Consider the following 23,521-nt stretch of genomic DNA (forward strand, 5'->3'; position numbering starts at 1 on the left):
TGCATAATTACAACTAACCCTAAACCAAACTAACCCTAAACAATGTAACTGTCACCTTAAAATAAAGTGTAATCCAACACTGTTATTTTAATATTATTTTATAGTATTATAGCCTAGTTTTTTATTGATATTTTGAATGTTATATTTTCAGCCTTCATTTTTCTAATTAATTCTAATTTAATTTAGTCATTTGTTTCCATTTTTGTCATTTTTATGAGTTTTTGTTTTTTTATATTACTATTTAGTTTTAATTTTTAGTTTTAGTTTTTATTTATTCCCATTTTCCAGTTTAAGTACTTTTAGCACTTCCACCTAAACATGTTTCTGTCCATTCATTTCTTCCTTTCATATTTGTATGTACTTTGTTTATCATTTAATATTTATATATTTTTATACAGCTTTCAATGAGTCAGAGGCTGAGCAAAAGTGGAAGACAGTTCCCTGCTCAAAAGACGTGCTTTTATGTTATGAACATGTATTCGTTTATTTTTTACGTTTTGTCTTTTCTTTTAAAAGGGAAGTATTTTTGGCATTGTTACTGTAATTTGCTCTGATAAAATGATACCTACACCTTACAGCATCATATTTTTCCTTTCTGAGCCAAAGCCCAACTCACGTACTCACCAGAACAATGTTCCTCTCCGAGTAACGTGCAGTTTTGGCTAAATCGTTTGCACTGCAGCTTTAAGATGTAACGTTAACACATTAACTTTGAAAATTCTATAGGTGCAATCTTGTAAGCTTTTCATAGATTCCCTTAGACAGCAAATTGTATCACTGTACTCTCGCTATCATGGTCACCATCTCTAAGCAAGTTCTGTCGGACTATGACCAATATACTTGTAATTCACTTAATACACAGAAGAAATGTCCAGTGTCTGGTGGACATGAACCTACATCAGAGCAACTATACAGGCCAACTTGACTAGTGTAGCAATATTCCTTATCCACGTTTCTTTTCTACCAACAATCTGTATCATGCCCTTCTGTACTGCACAAATAAGGTATTACAATCCATGTAAAACAGCAGGAGTGTGGCGTTCCACTAGTCTGAGCCTCAGACGCCCATGGACCGCTCACTGAACGCTTGATGGATGTTACACACAATAATGACAATAGCTTTCCCAAAATCCCGTCTGATTCCAATTTAATGGGTTGGCTTTCCATGATTTCCGGGGATCGGGGTGCACAGTGCACAGCTTTTAATCAGCCCACTGGAAAATAAAGATATGTTTACAGGATACTGGTCTTAGAACGAGCGTTTCTCAGAGTGAACGGATCCCTGGATTTGTCAGGGTTTGCGAGGTTCATTGCATGAAATCTTTCTATGTTACTATGGCTTTAGTCACACAAAATTCTTCTTTCACGTTGTCAGACATATTGTGTGTCCAAAAAGTAGTCAGTGCTTATTACTTCTGGACGGGTGGAAATTCTGACTTTTTAATACACAGTTTCTGATCATTTCTTCAATGCTGTGCAGTCTGAGACTGCATGCTGTACAGTTCTTTATTGATTTATTTTTTTTGCAACGTGTGTTATTGTGATATGAACTGTTTACGATAAACAAACCCCTTAATAACACTCAACTCTTTCCCCGCCATTGATGGAAATTTCTGTCATTTATGAGTGTTTCACTGTTATATGGTAGGGGGCGCTATTACACATCTTCTGAAAGAGTACAGAATCTCCTAATCAAAACACAAGTGAAGAAGAAGCAGTAACAAGCGATAGCATATGTAAGCATCATCGCGATCATCAACTTTAAACAGCATATATATCAAAACTGAATAATGTTACTGAATGAAGTGTCAACCCAGGACGAGATACAGGACTGTGAAGCTTTAGGGGGTGTTGATCTACTCCATCTGTGTTTTTATCATCGTTCTGAATCCCAATCTGGATGTAGTCTTCAAAATGTGCTCAAAATGTTTATTTTTTTTTTAATGAAACTCACCCAAGAATGTATTTTTTGTTAAAAAGCAGAGGCTCTGTTCTTTCTTATACATATCTTATACATATATATATATATATATATATAAAATATAAAATATATATATAGTTAAAAACAAAACAAACTGGGATGAGTGTCATGTACAACAACAACTATCTGCTTAACTGCCATAGTGGGATGCATTGTTGGAGAAATTAGATTATGTATGTAAATTAGGTTATCAGTCGTGAGTAGCTGCTTCCCTCTTATGTCATACTCCAGGGTTCACATTTGTACATTTCTTATACATCTTTTTATTCTCCTGACAAACTAAAAGACTCTAAATAAAATATACTGTATATCTATATAAAATGAGATGTATAGTTTATACTGCAGTGGGCCGTTCTTATCCAGAATAAGCTGCACATTTGGACCAGACTTTATATCAATCCAAAGCCAAAAGGTTTTCGCTTGATTTAAGACAGGCGTTTTACTTGATTTCCATCCGATAAGTGATTTCACACAACAATTAAACCTTGAAGAGATGAAGCCGTATTATCTCAGGGCTGGAGTGACATGTTTATGGTGCTCAGATGTGGAAGGATAGCAGAATGAAATGTTATGGAACAGCTGTAGGAAGTTCTGCACATGTATCTAAAGGAAGCCGAGGCACGCGTTTGTGTGTGTGTGTGTAGTGATGGGTAATTCTTTGGGATGTTCTCACTGCAGGAGTCTGTGTCCTCACAGTAGTCTAACAGTGCTCACTTAGACAATCACACACACACACACACACACACACACACACACACACACACACACACACACACACTGTCCATCCACATCTGGAAAGTGAAACCCATCGTGTCTAGTAAAACTGAGTATGTGTGTGATATAAACATCTCTACTGAACTGCCTACTACTGGATCCAAACAACAGAACAGCTTTTTCCACTTCAATGAATTCAGATTCAAGATGTGTTTGGGAAATATTTTTCCTCAGTTACTGTAGCTGCCACTGTTGATTGGTTTGATGACAGCTTTGGGATTTGGACTATGCAAAGCTAAGCTTTTTCAACGTTGATTAGTTGGAGGGTTGTTTAAATTAGGGACTCCCAAAGTTTTTCATGCAAGGAAAAATAATGGTCAATCTCGAAACCCACCACAAACGTAAAGTGAGATATATTTAATTTATTTATTTAATAATTTAAATATTTTCTTCTCATAGGATTACACTGGTTAGACCTGCTTTTCAATTTTGTTGCAGTACAATAAGGCTTATTGTAAGCTAAAATATGGGGATAACCATGACCAAAGACAAAATTGTGAAATATACAGATAAAAAAAAATATGGTGGTATAGCAAGTGTAAGCAGTCTATTGACATTATTGAATTGATACATTGACGTGGAACTTGAAGTTCAGTAAATTAATCAAATGTTGACTTCAATAGAAATTCATCAGAAGGATTAATCAAACTTATTAATGTGTAATTAGGCTGATTTAGGATCATGTGCACCATAGACCATATCAGAAGTGTTGTTAGGAGCCGTTTGCATAGGACACTCAGCGGAAGGGAACAGAACCCGGGATTTTTGAAACCACCTGAAAAACTCAATGATCAAGAGATGCTGAAAAGTGGTGAAATGTAACAACGACCAATAAATTCACAGTTTAACTGGTTTAATGATTTAGATACACAACTTTTTGAGAGGGTTTTTACATACTTAGAATTGCACCTGTACCTGTTAAGACCAGTTCACACCAAGACGAATGTGCGAAAATATGGTGCGATAAACATGTTTAATGACATGTTGCAGACCAACCCAAACATGGCCTCAGTGCGACAGATTTTTTTGCATCGTACTGCAAAAAAAAGCAGGTCAACCAATACAATTTATGCTTTGATCACTGACCTGCTGTTACATGAAACTACGACTTGGTGGTGATCACGAATAGACTATTTTGCTAAGCGACAGCGAATAGCAGAAGAGGAATCCAGAACAGGCACTCTTATCACTGGCCCTGTCCCAAACGGGACCCTAAGCCTTCACGAAATTCCACACTTTCGTGACGTAATGTTGCTTTGACTGTTGGGTAGAAGTCCGATGCGGAGCTCTCTTCAGTGCGTGCTCAGCAATAGTGTGAATTAAGGGTCGTATCGGCCGTGAAGGGGAACGCTCTCGAGCACCTAAAATGACAACTGGGTCTTGTGGACTTAAGGAGTAGTTCACTTCAGAATTAAAATGTCCTGATAATTTACTCACTCCCATGTCACCCAAGATATTCATGTCTTTCTTTCTTCTGTCGGAAAGAAATGAAGGTTTTTGAGGAAAACATTCCAGGATTTTTCTCCATATAGTGGACTTCAATGGTATCAACAGGTTGAAGGTCCAAATTGCAGTTTCAATGCAGCTTCAAAGGCTCTACACGATCCCAGACGAGGAATAAGGGTTTTATCTAGACAAACCATCGGCCATTTTCTAAAAAAACATATATTCTTTTTAACCACAAATGCTCATCTTGCACGTCAACGACTTCACGCATTACATAATCACGTTGGAAAGGTCAGGCGGTAACCTTACGTAGCCGGAAGATGTAGGGAAGTTTTCTCATTTTCTCCTTCAACTTCAAAATCGTCCGACATCGTTGTTTTACCTTTAATTTAATATTTTTTTTGTAAAGGGCGTTTGACTTAGTCTTGCATGTTCGCTTTGTGAACACTAGGTCGGTACTTCCGCCTACGCCAAGCGTGACCTTTCAATGTGATCACGTAATGCATCACAGCTGGTGCAAGACGAGCATTTGTGGTTAAAAACTATATAAATGTTTTTTTTGTTTTTGTTTTTTTTGAAAATGACAGATGGTTTGGCTTGATAAGACCCTTATTCCTAAGTCCACATTAAGTCCACTATATGGAGAAAAATCTGGGAATGTTTTCCTCAAAACCCTTAAATTCTTTTCGACTGAAGAAAGAAAGACATGAACATTGTGAATGATATATGGGGTGAGTAAATTATCAGGAAATTTTTATTCTGAAGTGAACTAATCCTTTAACGGACAAATGCACGCAATGGCCAATTGGGACAGGGCCACTGTTATTTGTGTTGTTTGGTGTTTTTTGATATACATCACAACAAATTGTTCCATAAGCGCCACCTGCTTTCAGAGAGTGACTTTTCATCTTAATTCCCAATGTCTGCCATTTTTTCCCATATTGGGCCAAAAAGACAAATTGCTTGTCCAAACCGGTTCAGATCTTTGCGCCGTACATTCGTGTTGTGAACATTCCTTTAGACTGTCAGCACGTGAAAACATTCAGCAATAAATCAAAACACTTAATTTCATTTAAAGCACCTCACTAAAGAAGTCACTATTCACTGACATTGATAGGCGTGGTCCGTGTCCTTGTTAAAACTGCTTATTTCTTTGCATTTAAACATTCTTAGAAACATCTGGGATAATGCAAGTACACAAATCAACAAAATATAATATTTTTCTTGCGGTTTTTGGATATTTTAATCCAAAAAGCTTACATATTGTGCTTTTAATTTAATTTAAAGCACCTTTCACTAAAAAAAAATCACTATTCACTGACTAGTCAACCATTCTGGGCGGCAGTGTGTGTAAGTCTGCATACTTGTACTGAACACAGTTGTACATGGTAACGTTTAAGCATGTGTGGCGGCAGCAGCATTAGTTGTGAAGGTCTGTCAGTAATCACCAGGTCAAGTATGAAGTGATTGGGTGTGTCTGTGACTGATCAAAGTCAATCACTTATCGGTCAGAACCGATCAATATTGTATTACTGCACCATTCCAGTCTGCTGGTCCGTACCCGGCGGCATTCAAGCTTACATTTACTGTATGTGTGTGTGTGTGTGTGTGTGAGTGAATGTGTTAACTTGCATGGGTGAGTCTGTTTTGGATGTTGGAATGAAAAAAGGAAGCCAGGATGGAGTGTGTGATGGACAGGCCTAATGTCTTTCATACTGAAGGCCCTGAGCTACAAAGATCTCCCCATAACACCAGCACAATGCTCGGCATGTGACAGGGACAACCATCTGTTCACCAGACACTCTCTCACACACACACACACACACTCTCACACGAGGGGGTTGCCAAACGGATCGATTAGCAGACGGGGGTGTCTGGGGCCACAGGGGACCGCCGGGGATCTGGAAAGAGAGCAGAGACATTCGGGTCACACAAAGACGGTGTCGCATTACAACACATGCTAAATCAGTTAGCCCCCTTTCCGCACACTAGGGTCTCAGATAGTGATCCACTAGATAAATCAAAATAACGAGTAGATTTTCACAGTTTTGGAAGAAGTTATGTTTTGAAGCGAGTTATGTTTGCATATGCCACCACTACACTACAGTGTTATGAGTCGTTTTTTTAACCTGTTCCTATGTGGATACTTATCGGCCCAAGGCAAAAGAGGCCATGTCACTCCAAACCTGTATTCATTTCAGCAGAACAAGATATTTTGAAGAATGTTGGGAAACAAACTAAATCGGAGCCCCTTAACTTCCAATGCATGGTCAAAAGTCATACAGTTTTTGAACGACATGAGCTGGAGCATATTGAGTTCAGGATTTTCATGTTTGGGTGGAATATATCTCTTAATAATATTTCCCTTCAAAGTAAGAATGTGTAATATATGTAAGGTGCAGTGTGGAGAAAAAATCTCTGGTAGCCGAGGCACTCCTTAATTAAAATGTCTTTATTGAAAAAATGACATGTCCTAACTGGACAACAATATAATATATGTAATATATGTATAAAACATCTGTACTGTATTAGTTATTGACCAATAGTAGAGAGTTTATATATAATTGTGCTTCCTAATTTACCCAATTTGTATGAGTAGACTCACTTTGCCATCATCTAGTGCTCAATGTTAAATGTAATCTTTATCAAATCTCAGAATGATTTTTTTTTTATACTTTACATTTTACATGTCAGGATGTCTTTCACTTGTAGCATTTAAAGGAGAAGTTGGTAACTTTTTTAACTTAATAAAACTCTCTAGAAATCATTTGGATGGTTAAACCAGTGGTTCTCAAAGTGGGGTCCGCGGACCCCTAGGGGTCCGTGGCGCACTGCCTGGGGGTCCGTGGAAAGTTCGCTATAAAATATAAACATACCCGGAGAAAGTGCAGCGCCCATCGTCATTCATTACTCCCGCGCGTGTAACGTTAGACCAATGAACATTCGTCTTTTACATTACGTCAATCTACCAAAACATTTCCCTCAGGTTTTAATTTCACGTCTCACAGCTAATGAATGAATAAAAGCCAATTAAACAGGCGCATTGTGTTCATCAGCACTCCCCTCGCTTTAACTTTGGGCCAATAGAAACTCTGTTGTATTACGTCAATCTGTCAAAGTCGTTATTTCGACATATCTCGTATTCGCCATAATAAGGGGACATTCTTATCTGCGTGACTGCGTTAAGCCACATTAAGCGTTCTTATAATGGTTTTCTATGGGAGGAAAATGCTTAACGTGTATGCATTTGTTGCGTTGAACGTTGCGTTCATATTCTGGGCTCATCTGATTTACATAGCCTACTTTGTTATGATTTTAGTATCATAAGGATTAATAAATGCACGCACAATTATCCGTGAACTTGATTTGATCAAATGCCTTTCAACTTGTTTGTGAAAAATTCAGAATTAAATGAATGTGCAGCAATTTGCAGAGATTCTGTAGGCCTACTATACTGTTGTAGCCATTAAATAAGCGCATTTAGTTTCATATTTGTTCAAATATTATGATGTTATTTTGTTTCGTTTATGTTGATTTATGAAAAGTGCAACAGCACGAGTAAGATAGAATGCGCAATATATCGAGAGACGTGGAGCGGGTTATATGATTTTGACCACTTCATTAAGTTTTGTTTTGTAGAAAGCCTTTCTTTAAAGTGAATTTCGTTTTGTATAAATTGTATCTTAATTTTAATACATTTTCCATCAACCAATTGATTGTTTTTAATGAATAAGATGCAAATATAACAGACAATAATCATGGAGGCGCCCGTGCGGTCACTTGCACTGCACGTTAAATGGAGCGCATCTCATCCTAACTTAACGAAACTCAGTGTATGCCTCACACAGACATGAGAAATACATCAAATACACAAAGCTTGGAATGTCTTTAAACGAAATAATTCAAAACGAAAAGAAAAAGGCTACTCTCTGATTATGTAATCCATGATGTGCATTTCTCTCTACAGGCGCGTTCACTACGAATATGGCGATCGTCAACTTCATCTTTGCAGCCGACACTGTAATAAAAATCAATTGCGGCCACCGGATTTACAAATGCACATCTTGCTTGTTGTACGCACACATATTATAACATTATTATTAATTAATACATCTTTTAGAATATTTGATTGAATGCTGAATGTTGCGCTTGTTCAATTTAATAAAATTAAAACTTTAATTGTGATCATTAAAATAATTGAATATTAAATATTTAGTGGCCAAGTTTAGCTAATTTATTATATATATAATTGCGCAGCCCCCCCCCCCCCCTGTCAATGATCTAGCACCCCCTCAGCACATGCGTTAACGATTTTGCCGGGGCTTCAGCCCCGAATGTTTTGAGTGTAGCCCTGAATGTTTTTTGAAAAGTTGACTGACAAAAATGAAACTGGACAATAGCCTATGTAAACCCCCGAAATCATAAGTCGCCTTATTTCATTGTGCTTTGGCTTTGCTGCTGCTTTGCTGCTATATGTCAGTAAAACTTTCCTGTCGTATCAGCCGTGTGCTCGCAGCGCGCACTCTTCAATATCACGCGCAAATGCAGCGCGCCCTGTATCACGCAAAAGAAACTACGAGCATGTACGTCGTGTTCTGTCGTCAATTAAGTATTGAAATAACCAAAAGGGAGATTAAAACTGCGTACTTTTTCATTATTCATATTCTAACATTTGATCAATATTGCAAAGTCATCAAAACTGACTCGTGTCATAAAAAAATTATTTTGTGACCAAAAATGTGAAAAATACATCTAGCCTAAATGATCGTTCTTGACATTCTTTTAACTATAAGCAACCCAATTTGTCTAGATCTGTAATATTATTTCCTTTGTAATGAGCTTGTCTTTGTTTTCAATTATATTGTATTTTTATTGTGAGTGTGAACTGCTGCACAGTCGTGATTTAGTCAGCTTGATTAACATTATTACAATGTATTCCTATTTAACACAGATGTTCTTTGCTAATTACAGAAACTATAAGCAAAATATAAGTATAGATATATATTTATAAAATAAACAAACAAAAGATTGCACTGGTGTTTGATTGAAATGTAACATCTATATGCAAAATAATCCTTAAAAGATTTCTCATTTAAGGCCATTCCTGTTTGGAATATGTGATTGTGTATTGTCAACAATAAGAAGAAACATTCTCAATTTCCATTTTGCAGTGTGGACCATTCATTTCAACATTTATCCTCATTCTCATGTTTAAGAATCTGTTATCTGCTTGATAATTTATGCTACTGCCCACTGACATGCTTTTAAAGCTATTGTTATCCAGTTTTTGGGGGCCTTCAAATACCTTAAAATGCACATGTAGCTCCGAGAAATCCAAATTTTCTTGGGGGAGCATGCCCCCGAACCCCCCTAACTACCTCACATTTCAATGCGGGTGTCTGTGGGCTAATGTGGGCTGGTGTGGCTGTCCCTATAGACCTACAATATACATTATTATCTGTATCGAATCATGTTATTTTGTAACCCACCCCCAGCCCCTAATGTTTCAGGCTCAGCCCCTGATGTTTTTAAAACCTAGAAACGCCCCTGCCCCTATCCCATCTTTCTCTTTAGCTATTTAGCTATTACATTTAGCTATTACATTTGTGTTGCGGTTATGAGGGGGTCCTTGGAATTTTTTCTGCCCTTTGAGGGGTCCCTATCTCCAGATAGTTTGAGAACCCCTGGGTTAAACAACCTGTTCTGGTGATATTGGTGACTTTCCCCGCTCCCCCCAGCGTTCCCAGGCGGAAAACCAACCTTGCAACTTGGGGACTACCGTTCCGGCAAGATAGAAATGGGAAGTCTCGTGAGAAGCGAGAACGAGCGCGAAACACGAATTGCTTTACGGCAATTCGACATAAACACACACGCATGTATGATGTTTTACCAGATTACCCACCTCCGAGTTTTTTACAACCGTGTTGTGAAATATACGCCCCCCCACAGCTGTAGGGGGAGCTCGTGGGGAAAACATGCGGCAACAAAAGAGAAAATCAGCGAAGAAGTAACTAGAGTTCGCTAGAGTTGCCGAGTTCTCCTTTAACCTGTTAACCGTTGCCAGTGCGCCCGCGCACTGAAGCGTTTTTTTTTTTATTTAGTTCAAATTTACTATCAGATTTAATGTTATACCTTGACAAACTATACATCATTAAAAAGATATAATACTCAAGTTTCAGTATTTGACCACTATTGTATGCTGAGAAACTTATAGCGACAGTTATTTCTTAATTTCTGTCAGGAGTTATGAAATGAAAAAATGAGTCGATACCTTTAATATGAATTATGCGCGTCAGCCGCTTTCATTCATAAAAAAACTGCTGTGCTGTCGTCATGACAGCGATACACAAAACAACGTCCCTCAGGGCTTTTAGCTCAAAAATGTGCAGATTTGGAGAAATATTGATAGATTCTCATATGTTTACATCAGATTTCTATTGACAGGAATAATATTTATTGAATTTATACTCAAATGCGTCGATGTAATCTTTATGAGCGTTTGGCACTCTCATTTACTGGGTTTTCAATTCATACCAATAGCCTGAGGGCGCTATATGCACAATAATAACCCATATATGGAACATGAAGAAGAGCCATGATCATGTGACATTCCAGGACGTCACTGATACACACAAAGCTAACAAGAGATCGCTGTAACATGCAGATACAGATATTTTGAAGACAATAAACATGATTGCAATGATATTTGAGTTACCTGTGTTTTTCAAGCCATGCCAGGTATTTTCATAATAATAGATTATATTTATAATGTAATGCTAATCTATAGACCATAATTGTGCAGAATATGATCAAATAGTATATTTTCTGTCTGATTTTTTTTTTATCTGATGTCAAATTAGATCACAGAAGATTATTTAAAACACTTCACTTGCGTTTTAAAGTAAGTTTGGAGCACAAACATGGTTTTAATCTCATAAATTGTCATGTATTGATGGTGTGCTAAGCTAACATGCTAGCTAGCTCTAGGTGCTTCTATCTTGAAAGAAATGTAACTAAATACAGAGTTTTAGACTTATCATCTTCAGATTTTAAACATAAAATGTTTAGACATGTGGCTTTAGCTGTAGTGCATATCTAGATTGCTACAGGGTCAACTTCAATTTTATTTTCATGAAGATGTTTCATACAAATAAATTTCTAATAACTTTACAAAACTTTAAAGCTATTTATAACAATTTTTTTCATTATGACAATAATTAATTATATTTATTAATTTACAATAAACTGCCAGGTGTCAGCTTTCAAATGAGATCATACTTGTGCTTTTAGTACAAAGGGTTCATGAACTGTATCTGTTTCAGTTTGGGTATGTCATTTCTGGGGATTTTTCAAAAGTGGGGTTGCAGCTTAACAGGTTAAAGCAATTTATTTTAGTTTTTGGCAAAATAGTTAAGAATTTTAATATTAGCCATTTGTCTGTCATCAGCCATAACATGAAAATAATTAGCAGCTTATCGTTATCGTCTAGAATTGTAATATCGGTGTGGCTCTATTGGAAGACTTTTACTTTTAGTACTAAATCCAACAACTATCAAGACAACACACACTCTTAGGGACCATTCACACAGGGGTGCATTTCCCAAAAGCATCGTTAGCCAACTATGGTCGCAAGTTCTGTTGCTATCAGTAGTTCAACGAGTCGGTGTTTCCCGAAACCATCGTTCCAACGAACATTCGCAAACAGCTTCGCAAAGTTGTGTGGTTGGGACGACAGCTCTCGACCTGTGGTTAGAAGCCGAGTTTCTTGTTTGCATGACATGTGGACTCAATAAATCCTTATATTGAGACAAATAAGCAAGCTGACATTCAGTACGATCTATATATTTTATTTATAATACATACAAATGTAATTTACGTCTTTTAGTTTGTCAAGAGATTTAAAGCGTTGTTTTTGAAGAGTGCGAATGTGCTCTAGTTCGTAAGAATGAGCCTATGATTGAATCTGGAAATGAAGCAAAATAACTGAGAAAAATGAGAAATAATTAATAGCAGTTTATTTAATTTATTTAAAGTCTAGTATTAATTCGATCTCAAACGATTCATTAAAAGAAGTTATTACTCCACCAAATTTGTGACATCATCAACCTACGTGGTTGAACGACCAATTTGCAACAATACGGTTTCGGGAAATAGTCGTGACGAGCTAGTTGATTTCAACAATGCATCGTACTACGGTAGTTAGGCAGCGAGTTGTGTCGTTGTAGGTGAAACGCACGCCATGACGTGTTCTTGCGTTCAAAAACAACTATAAAGCAAAGTAAGGTGTTTTTGAAGTGTGTCTTCTTTAAAACACAATGTTTTTTGTACGAACACCCATGTATACTGTTGTGTGGAGCTAGATGCTGCTCTCGGTGTAGACCAATATCCTAAAGGGAATGCGCCATGATGTATTTGATATGTCTCCGCATATTGGAGACTCCTATCATAAGACAATGGTCCGTCAGACTGTTGGAAGAAGTGGCAGAACTTCAGCCAGGAACGGTCCTCTTCAATACCATCTGCTTATGAAAGCACAGGCTCTTTTTGTCCTGAGCTAATCCCTGTTTTACAGACCTGACAGATGCTCAAATCCCTTGACCCAGGGTCTGGGGCTGAACACTGTCTTGTTGGATCCCTCTTCTAATGTCTTCTACAGAGGTCCTTCAGGCTAAGACAAGCTCTAACCCAATACCCTACTTGTTACATACATGATGGATTCCACTTGATGTACCCAAGCACATCTGCGAAGGACATTTTCTTGTTTGTCAACATCCTGACCTGTAAACCGACACTGACATTGTCAATGAAAGTTGCAAATTAGCGAGACAAAACCATGCAAGACAAATGCAACGGACGCAATGGTTATAAATAGCTTTACAGGCTGAGGACGTTTCCTGATGGCAGAAACACTCACCAAAATACAGGAGGAAACCACTGAATCTTGAGAGATAGATGGGGATGTGATATGTGGTTTTAAGATGTGGCTGATGAAGACTTTCAAGATGCAAAAAACGTCATCATGTACTGTACAGGTGAAACTCGAAAAATTAGAATATCATGCAAAAGTTCATATATTTCAGTAATTCAACTTAAAAGGTGAAACTAATATATAGAAAATTACATGCAAAGTGAGATATTTCAAGCCTTTATTTGTTATAATTTTGATGATTATGGCTTATGGTTATGGCTTATGGTTGATTATGGATACAGATTTTGAATTTGGGGTTTTCATATGCTGTAAACCATAATCAGGCTTGAAATATCTCACTTTGCATGTAATGAGTCTATGTAATATATTAGTTTCACATTTTAAGTTGAATTACTGAAATAAATTAACTTTTGCAAGATATTCTAATTTTTCAAGTTTCACCTGTATAGAGTTGTATAAGGTTGTTTAGTTTCCATATTGTCCTAAAAGCACGTGGTCGTGAGCACATGCAGCTGGTCTTCTAGATGAGGGTTGGTGGCTCCAGGAGGATGTTTCTTTGGAGTATGTGGAAGGCACTGTTTTTTTTTTTTTGTTTTTTTTTTTGGAAATGAAGAACTATGCTAAGTGGATTGCATTGGTTTTTACACTGTGCATTACATCCATATTTTGGACGTGTACAAGGGAAGCTTGTCACCATCCAATCAGCACCATAACGGATCATTTGTAAAGCCTCGGCAGACTCGTTTGGAGAGCGGTCTCATGTTCAATGAACATCTTACATGTGCATTCCCCCTGAAGCTGAGCTAATTAACCTTATTATTCAAAGGGCAGCATACATTTTCCCTCGCCAATCTCTTCGTTTATCTAATTAATCTACGAAAGTTTTTTTTTCTTGATCCAACAAATATTCCCTCAAGAGATTGCATTGACAAGAAAGCGAATTAGAAACTGGATTGTTGCACAATCAGGACACACACAGGAACACAGCAATTGGCATCTCTCTGAAGGCAGTGTCTTATTAAGTTATGTTTTGCCATTTCACGTTTCTCTGTGGGGCTGCCCCAATTGCCATACGCATTACCTATTCCAAAGGGAGCCATTCTCCATCCAGAAAACCCTTATTTCATTAGCCCAGAAAGGCCTGTAATGAGAATAGAGCTTTGTTTCACGTGCCTGGGCTTCTCTCTGCTTCTTGCTAGTGACAGCTGGATCTCACGGTTATGTGAGCCTGATATTTTACGTCTTTTCCGAAACTCTCTAAATAATTCCTACACAACATGCCAGAGTGACTGAAACTGTGCCAACTTTTATCTCTAACTCTGTGTCTTATGTGGGGAAATCTTTTTGCTGACATCATGCAAAGCCTATTTTGTACGTCACGTAGTCCTGATTTTAAAAATAAATCCATCAGACAAACACAATATAATGCACAGTATACGCATTACGTTCTCTACTTGGTTATAAGTGCCACTATAGGGGGCATTAGCGTAACGTTTCTACTTCTACGGAAAGTTTCTTTTTCTTTTTCTGTCAAGTCAAATATTGCAGCCTGTACCTGTGGCTTTAGAAAAATAATTTATATTTGGGTTACAACACTAATACACTGCAGTTTTTCAAAATTGTAAATAAAACAGCGATTTTTGGAGTACGTTCTACAAGAAAATACAATTTTAGTCTTTCTACATAACAATGTCTTGTTTAATTCAATGTGTTACTTGCCAATTCTTTGTAATAATTGTGAAAATTTAGTGAAAATTGTTTCAAATATTATTCTTATTTCTCCCAGTGTAACAGTTTTAACATCAGGAGTGGGCCATTCAGAAGTTTTACTAACTTGATTACCGTGAAATCTAATTTGGATGCATTAGGATCCAATATACATAATACAAATGGTAATAGACAGATGGGTTGCTTCAGAACAGCATGTATTACAAAAGATTGTGTCAGTAAAGAGATTTGTATTGCATTTTTACATTGCATTTTTTTTTATTCAGTTCAGCATGTGACACTGGAAATAGCTTTCAGCACTGAAACTCATTTGCAGTTTAGCCCCTGTTTCTACGATGCCTTGTGAGTGCAGAATACTGTAGCCTGTTAATATGTGCACTGAAATGAATTACACGTCACTTACAGCACACACATGCTGCAGACGCCCGTGTGAAACAGGCCTTAATCTATGGAGAGATGTCCCATTTTCATTTATTGCGAATTTAACCACATTATTTAAAGTATGCCACTGCCTGATCACACTTTACATTGTAGTGTCCAGGTTGTAATTACACTCATAAGAAATTATCTGTGCGTTTTATTGCTTTTTCTGCACTGACTATGTGGCAAAAATCAGTGGAATTGTGTGGAATGGCTGCATCCCATACATTGTTGTTGATGTAAAACGTCTTTTCAAGTTGTACTTAGGCATTCATTTGGTAAAAGTCAGTCAAATAAGGCCTTCTTGACTAATTTGTAACAAGGAAAATGTATTTTTTAATTATACCATGTTTCTGTCTGAATGCTTGATTCTGATTGTCTGGAAGATGTGCATTAAAACGGTTAAATGCGCTGGTAGTTCCAGTCAGTTTAATCACTGGTCTATATTAATGCCTGCTTTCATTGAAGCACACAGACGTCACTCACACACAGAGATTAGAGATCGTCCTATGCCTTGTTTGTGAAACCAGAGGTTATTGTAATAAATTATAGTAATGTGTAATGCTTATAGAATTTACATTGCAATGCAATTTTGATATTATGTTAATTGGTAGTATTTTCTTTGGCTAAACTACTGAATTGGGCTTCCAGCGAAGCAGTGGTTGTTACCTCACACTGCAGGATTGCAGAGTGGCAATCATAACTGCTCTGCTATCTGCAACCTGGATCAGCTTTATCTTAAGCAGACCCACGTGTTGGTCCGCTCTCTGATTGACAGCTTGTCACTCCTCCTTTGTGGTGATACCGAACGCGCTCCGATAGCATCTCTCCCATTCAGCTCAGCACCTCTTTGATCCGCGGAGGGGCGTGGCCTAACCGGCTCCACCCACTTTAGGTCTCTGCGGTTCAAGATGGTGGAGATAGAGACACAAAAACCCTGTGTGTTTGGTTTTACATTTCTGGAGAGGAAGACCGGCAATCTAAAGACGCATGAAGTATTGATTTGGAAATCCTGTTTTATATTTTAAATTCCTTGTGGACACATTATTCCAGACTTTATGTAGTCAGAGATCAGGCAGCATATATCTAGACCCTCTTTGGACCAAATCGCATATATATATATTCGCATTCATAAAGATTAAAGCCTTCTCTGTTTGAATAAATATATATCTGATTGAAATATCAATATGCATAAAAAGGTTAAAAAATGTATTTGCAATCAAAAACGTGGAACACATTTTTACAAAAGTTATTCAGCCTTAAGGTGCAGAATTTATACCCTCAAAGTAAGTCATCAAATGTGTTTTATTTTGCTGGTTCTGTGCACAATACACGTTCTGCACTGAATACCACAACATATTGGAGTCCTTAATATTATGCAGATTCCGAAGTTCTGTGCCAAGTTTCCCGTTCCAAACCTGAATTATGCCTGGCATCAAAACATTCTCAATCCAAAAAGGCAGAAGATTCCAGTTTGTTTTCCAAGCTTTGATTCCAGTGATGCAGAACTTTAAGAGTGATCGTGGTGCCGTAATGTGCCTTGATCACCAATTAGAGAGTTGGCACTCTTCCTCAGATGGAGATCTGTGGAGTTCTGTTAAAACCAACTGACTTGAACAATGACGTAACTGACTGTGTTACTAAAAAATACCCCAAAAAGAATCATGCCACTGCCACGTCATGGTCTTTGTTTATGAGTCTTACTTTTGAGAATGTATTCTAGCATCCAAGTAACTGAATTAAGTCACCGATATACTTCAAGCGAAATTTAAGAGCAAACTGGTGTGATGTCATTTTGCAAAAAAAAAGAAAGAAAAATCAGGCCACAATGAAATTCGTTTGGAAAACCACTTGCCAAAGCTCCAGCTGTTAAACACCTTCGAACCACCATTGGTCCATGGTGATGATGTAATAGGTAGGTGTGGCTCTGCAACCCCGCCTTTTTCGACATGGAAATCTTCTCCAGTTCAAGCGTCTTTATGCCAACACTGGCTTAGATGTAAGGGTCAGATATTATGCAGTAGTATGACGGAACGAGTGACTAGCAGCGTTGCCATTCCATTCCATTACTTTTTCTGGATATTTTCTATATGTCGATAAAAAAAATATTGCAAAATGACGGCGTTTCCATTAACCGATGTTCTGCGACTAAACATCATTTTTTACTCTCGCGATAAGTCCTTCCAAAAATCATGGCACGGACGCTGGTAGGTTTATGTAAATCTCAGCCACCACTAGCCATTATTTTTAATGGAAGGAGACATAGACGTGTTATCCAACATTAATGGCGAGAATAATACCCATAATACTTTATGAGTTTATCAAAGAACTCTGTCTGATCTTCTGTTCAAACATACCGCGCCTTCTTTAAAGAATGATCGACTTTTACGAACGCCAGGTGATCTGTAAATGCGGAAAAACTTTTTCCATTGCAGTTTTGCGAAATATTCTTTTTTCGAATTGCCTGAAAAACCAAATACGAGCATTTATTTATTTATTTTCGTGTTTCCTTTGGGCATATTTTCAATTCGCAATTTCAATTTGCGCAATTTGAAGAGTAATGGAAACGCGACTAGTGCCGCCCCATCCCCTTCTTGTCGTCAGTAGCAGTCAATGATGTCTTGTTAACAGCACCATGTCTGCGCCAAAGTGCTTTGAAATTGTAATATCTTGAAATTTGGTCACATGGTAGAGTAGTTACTTCCTGGAGGATGTAGAATTGACTCTTTTATGCTCTTATAACATTTTGCTGTTGTATTATATATCAGTGTGAAGTAAAATATGTATCTTATTTTCTTCCTAATAATTATTTATTTGTTTGTTCACATTAAGCAGATGTGTTTGGATGTCTATCAGTGAGTTGTTTTTTGAAAGTCTGCTGTTTGTTTGTCCTTGTCTGTCTTCAGGTGAGCGGCCATATCAGTGCCCATACTGTGACAAGGCCTTCAGCAAGAACGACGGCCTTAAAATGCACATACGTACACACACTCGGGTAAGACTACACACATACATGCACACATTTACTTACAAATGTACATTCACCTCTCCATCTCTCTCTCACTGAGTTGTCCATTGCCTTTGTATTACTCTGCTTGTGCATGTATGTGAAAGATATTCTTAGTTAAAAAAACCATGCAATTTGATTAAAATTAAAATAAATAAAATTGGCTGCATGATATTCGCAATACAGTGTGATTATCAAATAAAAGGCAATTTAAATAAATATGTATATAGTCAGATGTGCAGCGTTTCAGAGTTAAGCATTGCAGTAGATTTCATTACTATAATTATCAAATATATATATTTTTATTTTACTATACATTTTTAATTTACAACTGTAATAATTTCAGATAAAACATACTACTACTAAGGGGTTTAGCTGACAAAAGAGTTTGGGATCCCCTGCTATTTCAATAGCAACATATCTTTATTGATTTGTTTAATAAGTATATTTTAATACACTAAATAATAATAATTAATGGAGTCCTTAAATTATTTTGTGAATGTGGCCTGAAACGCTACTGTGGTAAGTGCACACAAAGACGAAGATTCAAGTAGTCTTTATTGTCATCCAAAATACTGAGGAGAAACACAGGAGGTCAAGCAGGGATTAACGCTAACCACACAAATCATAAACAAAAACCCATAAGGGATTGAACATAGCAGGGAGTATATATACAAGGCGAACTTAATGAGAGACAGGTGCAAATCATAAGTAACCATAGAAACAAATAAGGACATAATCAGTAACCAGGGAAACCAAAACTAAACAGAGCAGGGAAACAGGAACTAAAGAAAACGTACTCGGTTACTAACGTAACCTCGGTTCTCTCTAGAAGAGGGAACGAGTACTGCGTTTTATCAAAACGCTACGGGAAAAGTCTCTTTTCACGAAACACTGAAGCAAAAAAATTATCCTTTAATTTTCATATATGTAAAACGCGTTGCGGCAGCAGCAGTCAGCTATGGCGAGACGGCTTGCTCGCTCATTGGCTGCTCTGCGGCAACTGCTTAAGCCTATCGAGCGAGGCCTGAGATGACGTCAGGCCAATGAGGGCGCTTCGCGCCCTCCTCGCCACTTCCCGCCGAAACGGGCGTGGCTTACCTCTATAAAAGGAGCTCGAGAAGGCTGATTCACTTGATTTTGATCGCCGAAGCGAACCAGAGTGAACCGTACGCACGGCAGAGAACGCAGTACTCGTTCCCTCTTCTAGAGAGAACCGAGGTTACGTTAGTAACCGAGTACGTTCTCTTACGAGAGTTCTCTCGTACTGCGTTTTATCAAAACGCTACGGGAACCCCTTGCAAAACGCCGTGCGTGCTGGGATAAAAACACTGATCACCGGAAGCTATTTCAGGCACACAGTGCATAATCACCAGATTGACTCACACAGAGTCAGGGAATAAGGGTGGGAGCCTTAATTCCCTATACTGTAGCGTCGTAGAATAGACATGTCCACAGACGCAAGTATAACATCACATAGACAGGGTAGGGAACCTGAACTAATGTGGGAAATGTGGGTCTTACACAGTTCTGCCCAAGATAGTCGGTAGCGCATTGCGCATGGGTTTCAGTGGTCTGACTAGACGGCTGAACAGATTACACCGACAAAAGCTTAGCCTGTAAGGCGGGAACCTCTAGGTTATAAAACCTGATAAATGTAGACGGAGAGGCCCAGCCTGCCGCCGTACATATATCCTGTAGGGAAATCCCGCTGGACCAAGCCCACGAAGAAGCAACGCTTCTCGTAGAGTGCGCTCTAACTCCCTACGGGCATGGAATGCCCTTGGCAGTATAAGCCAGCGCTATGGCGTCAACTATCCATCTGGATAGACTTTGTTTCGAAACAGCCATTCCTTTGGAACGTCCACTGAACGAGACAAAGAGCTGCTCTGTCTGTCTGAAGACAGCAGAGCGGGACATATAAGCTCTTAAAACCCTAACAGGGCAAAGAAAACTCGAGTCCCCTTCCTCACTCGATGCCGGCAGGGCAGCCAGGGAAATAACCTGAGCCCGAAAAGGCGTGTTGAGGGCTTTCGGCACATAGCCGTGCTTAGGTTTGAGTATGACTTTAGAGTCATTAGGACCAAACTCCAAGCACGCCGGGCTCACAGAGAGCGCGTGCGGATCGCCTATGCGCTTCACTGAAGCGAGAGCCATCAAAAACACTGTTTTGAAAGACAAATGTTTGAGGCTAATAGACTGGATAGGCTCGAAAGGGGCACCTTTCATGGCCGCCAGGACCGTAGAAAGGTCCCACATAGGGACTGAAGGAGGTCTGGGTGGATTCAGTCTCCTAGCTCCCCTGAGGAAGCGGATGACTAAATCATTCCTTCCCAGTGACTGACCCAGCGTTGAACCGGAGAACGCTGAAATAGCCGCCACATACACTTTGAGCGTGGAAGGGGATCTGCCCTTATCCAACAGCTCTTGTAGGAAGGAGAGAACCTCCGTTACCTCACATTCGAGGGGTGAAAGGCTCCGAGCTGTACACCAGCCGGAGAAAACCGACCACTTTGAAGCATAGAGTCGCCTGGTCGACGGCGCTCTAGCCTCCGTGATGGTATTCATGACTCCCTCTGCGAGACCAACGGGTATCCGTTGAGCGCCCACACATGAAGGGACCATAGTTCCAGGTGTGGGTGCCAGATCGAGCCCCTGGCCTGCGAGAGGAGATCTCTCCTCAACGGCACTGGCCATGGAGCGATGTCTGCTAACTGCATCAGAACTGGGAACCATGCCTGGTTCTTCCAGAACGGTGCTACAAGCAGCACTGGGCATTTCGTTTTCCTGACCCGTTCCAACACCTGAGGCAGGAGGAAGATGGGGGGAAAAGCGTATAGCAGGCAGCGCGGCCACTTTTGGGACAGCGCGCTGTCAGTCTTTGAAAAGAATGCGGGGCAGTGAGCGTTTTCGCGGGACGCGAGGGTGAAAGCGCCGCGGCGGAAAGACATCGCCGCGCGCTGAATGTTCAGCACGCGCTGTGGCGACAGCCGCGCTGTCGTAGACTGTGAGTCCAGAACTATACCCAGAAACGGAATCGTTTGGCTGGGGTTCAGTGAACTCTTCGCCCAAATGACCGTGATACCAAGATTCTCGAGGTGATCGAGTAAAATGGCTCTGTGCTCTATGAGCTGAGATCGTGATTGGGCTAGGATCAACCAGTCGTCCAAATAGTTCAGCACTCGCATGCCTCTGAGTCTGAGAGGAGCGAGCGCTGCGTCCATGCATTTCGTAAATGTACGAGGTGCCAGGGACAAGCCGAAAGGCAGGACTGTATACTGGTATGTCTGACCCTCGAAGGCGAATCTCAAGAATCGCCTGTGATGTGACGCTATCTGTATTTGAAAATACGCGTCCTTCAGATCTATCGACATGAACCAGTCTTCTCGGCGAACATGCGCGAGAATTTTGCTGGTTGCGAGCATTTTGAAACGGCGTTTCACTAATACTCTGTTCAGTCGTCTGAGATCCAGAATGGGTCTGATACCGCCGTCCTTTTTGGGGACTAGAAAGTATCTGCTGTATATCCCCTGTTCGCTTTGAACTCGGGGAACAAGCTCTATCGCCCCTTTGCTTATCAGTTTTGATATTTCGGCGGCGAAGTAGGTGTGCTACATTCAGCGGAACCGAAGTTTCGACGCGCGCTGTGAAGCGCGGAGAGCGTCGACAAAACTGTAGCGAGAAGCCTCTCTTTATAATGCCTAAGACCCAGTCCGAAACCCCTGGAAGCGCTGCCCATGCATCTGCATGGTTGGCTAAGGGCCGGATACAGAGCGCACTCTGTTCGCCGTGCGACAGAGGTGCTATGGGGCTCACAAACATAGGCGTTATGCCTGCGGCATTTGAGGCGGGGGGCGCGCTTAATACAGCGGGCGGAGCGCTCGCCCTTGACCTTACAACAGTGTTTGGCTGAGTGAGGGGGGGCTGCGCGAGTCCCATGGGACTCATGTGTGCGAGTAGATGTGGGCTGTGAGCGGGCACATTTACTGCTTGGGGCGCGCTGCTTGTGTAAGCAGCGCGCGCGCTCACAGGTCTCGTTTTTACAGAGAACCTGTGATCTGATAGACATAGTGTTCGTGGGCACTGAGTAGTGGGCACTTTTACTATGTGGGGAGCGCAATCAACCTGAGTCGATTTTATTTGCGCGAGCCCTAAGTGCAGGGCTGTGCTTGTGTGTAGGGATGGGCACTGAGAAGTGGGCATCGACACTACATTTATAGCACCATCGGCCGTGGCCGGGACACCAGAAGTACCGTGAGTAAGTGTGGGCGCGGGAGAGCGGGCACAGTTACTGCAATGAGTGCACTGTCTGTCTGAGCAGAGTGAATGCACACAGGTTTCGTCTTTACAGAAACCACAAGGCATGCAGAACATAGTGTTTGTGGGCACTAGGCAGTGGGCACGTTCACTATGTTGTGTGCGTGATCGACCCGAGTCGAATATATGAGCGCGGGCCCTGTGTGAAGGGCTGTGCTAGTGTGTAGGGATGGGCACTAGCAGTGGGCATCTTCTCTACACATATAGCATCATCGGCCGTGCTCGTGGGCAGCAAAAACACGTCTGTAGTTGCCTCTCGGGGAACAAACAGAGTGATTTGCATTCGGCGGCATAAATATTTTCTGCCGGCCGGCCTGGGATTCGAACCTCCGATCCCCCGCGCGCAAGTCTAAGAATCTACCACTGGACCACAGTGAAGATACATTGACAAAGTCAGCGCGAGTATTATCCGCACTGGCGTTTGCTTGTCAGGCATGTACCACGTGCTTGTGGGCAGCAAAAAACACGTCTGCAGTTGCCACTCGGGGAACAAACAGAGTGATTTGCATTCGGCGGCATAAATATTTTCTGCCGGCCGGCCTGGGGTTCGAACCTCCGATCGGCCGCGCGCAAGTCTAAGAATCTACCACTGGACCACAGTGAAGATACATAGACAAAGTCAGCGCGAGTATTATCCACACTGGCGTTTGCTTGCAGGCATATATACCACGTGCTCGTGGCCAGCAAAAAACACGTCTGCAGTTGCCTCTCGGGGAACAAACAGAGTGATTTGCATTCGGCGGCATAAATATTTTCTGCCGGCCAGCCTGGGGTTCGAACCTCCGATCGGCCGCGCGCAAGTCTAAGAATCTACCACTGGACCACAGTGAAGATACATAGACAAAGTCAGCGCGAGTATTATCCACACTGGCGTTTGCTTGCAGGCCTGTACCACGTGCTCGTGGGCAGCAAAAAACACGTC

At 40.2% G+C, this 23,521-nt stretch overlaps 1 protein-coding gene across 1 annotated transcript in view; it reads left to right on the forward strand.

Annotated features, from left to right (window-relative positions):
- Positions 1 to 23,521, forward strand: part of prdm5 (PR domain containing 5) — an 88,463-nt gene that overhangs the window by 48,315 nt on the left and 16,627 nt on the right. Inside the window, exon 14 of the mRNA XM_081387411.1 lies at positions 18,185 to 18,270. Within this exon, the coding sequence (XP_081243537.1) occupies positions 18,185 to 18,270 (86 nt within the window). The remainder of the gene's footprint in view (positions 1 to 18,184; positions 18,271 to 23,521) is intronic.

The sequence above is a fragment of the Scardinius erythrophthalmus genome (genome assembly GCF_964197995.2).
Source record: "Scardinius erythrophthalmus genome assembly, chromosome: 15".
Taxonomy (NCBI): domain Eukaryota; kingdom Metazoa; phylum Chordata; class Actinopteri; order Cypriniformes; family Leuciscidae; genus Scardinius; species Scardinius erythrophthalmus.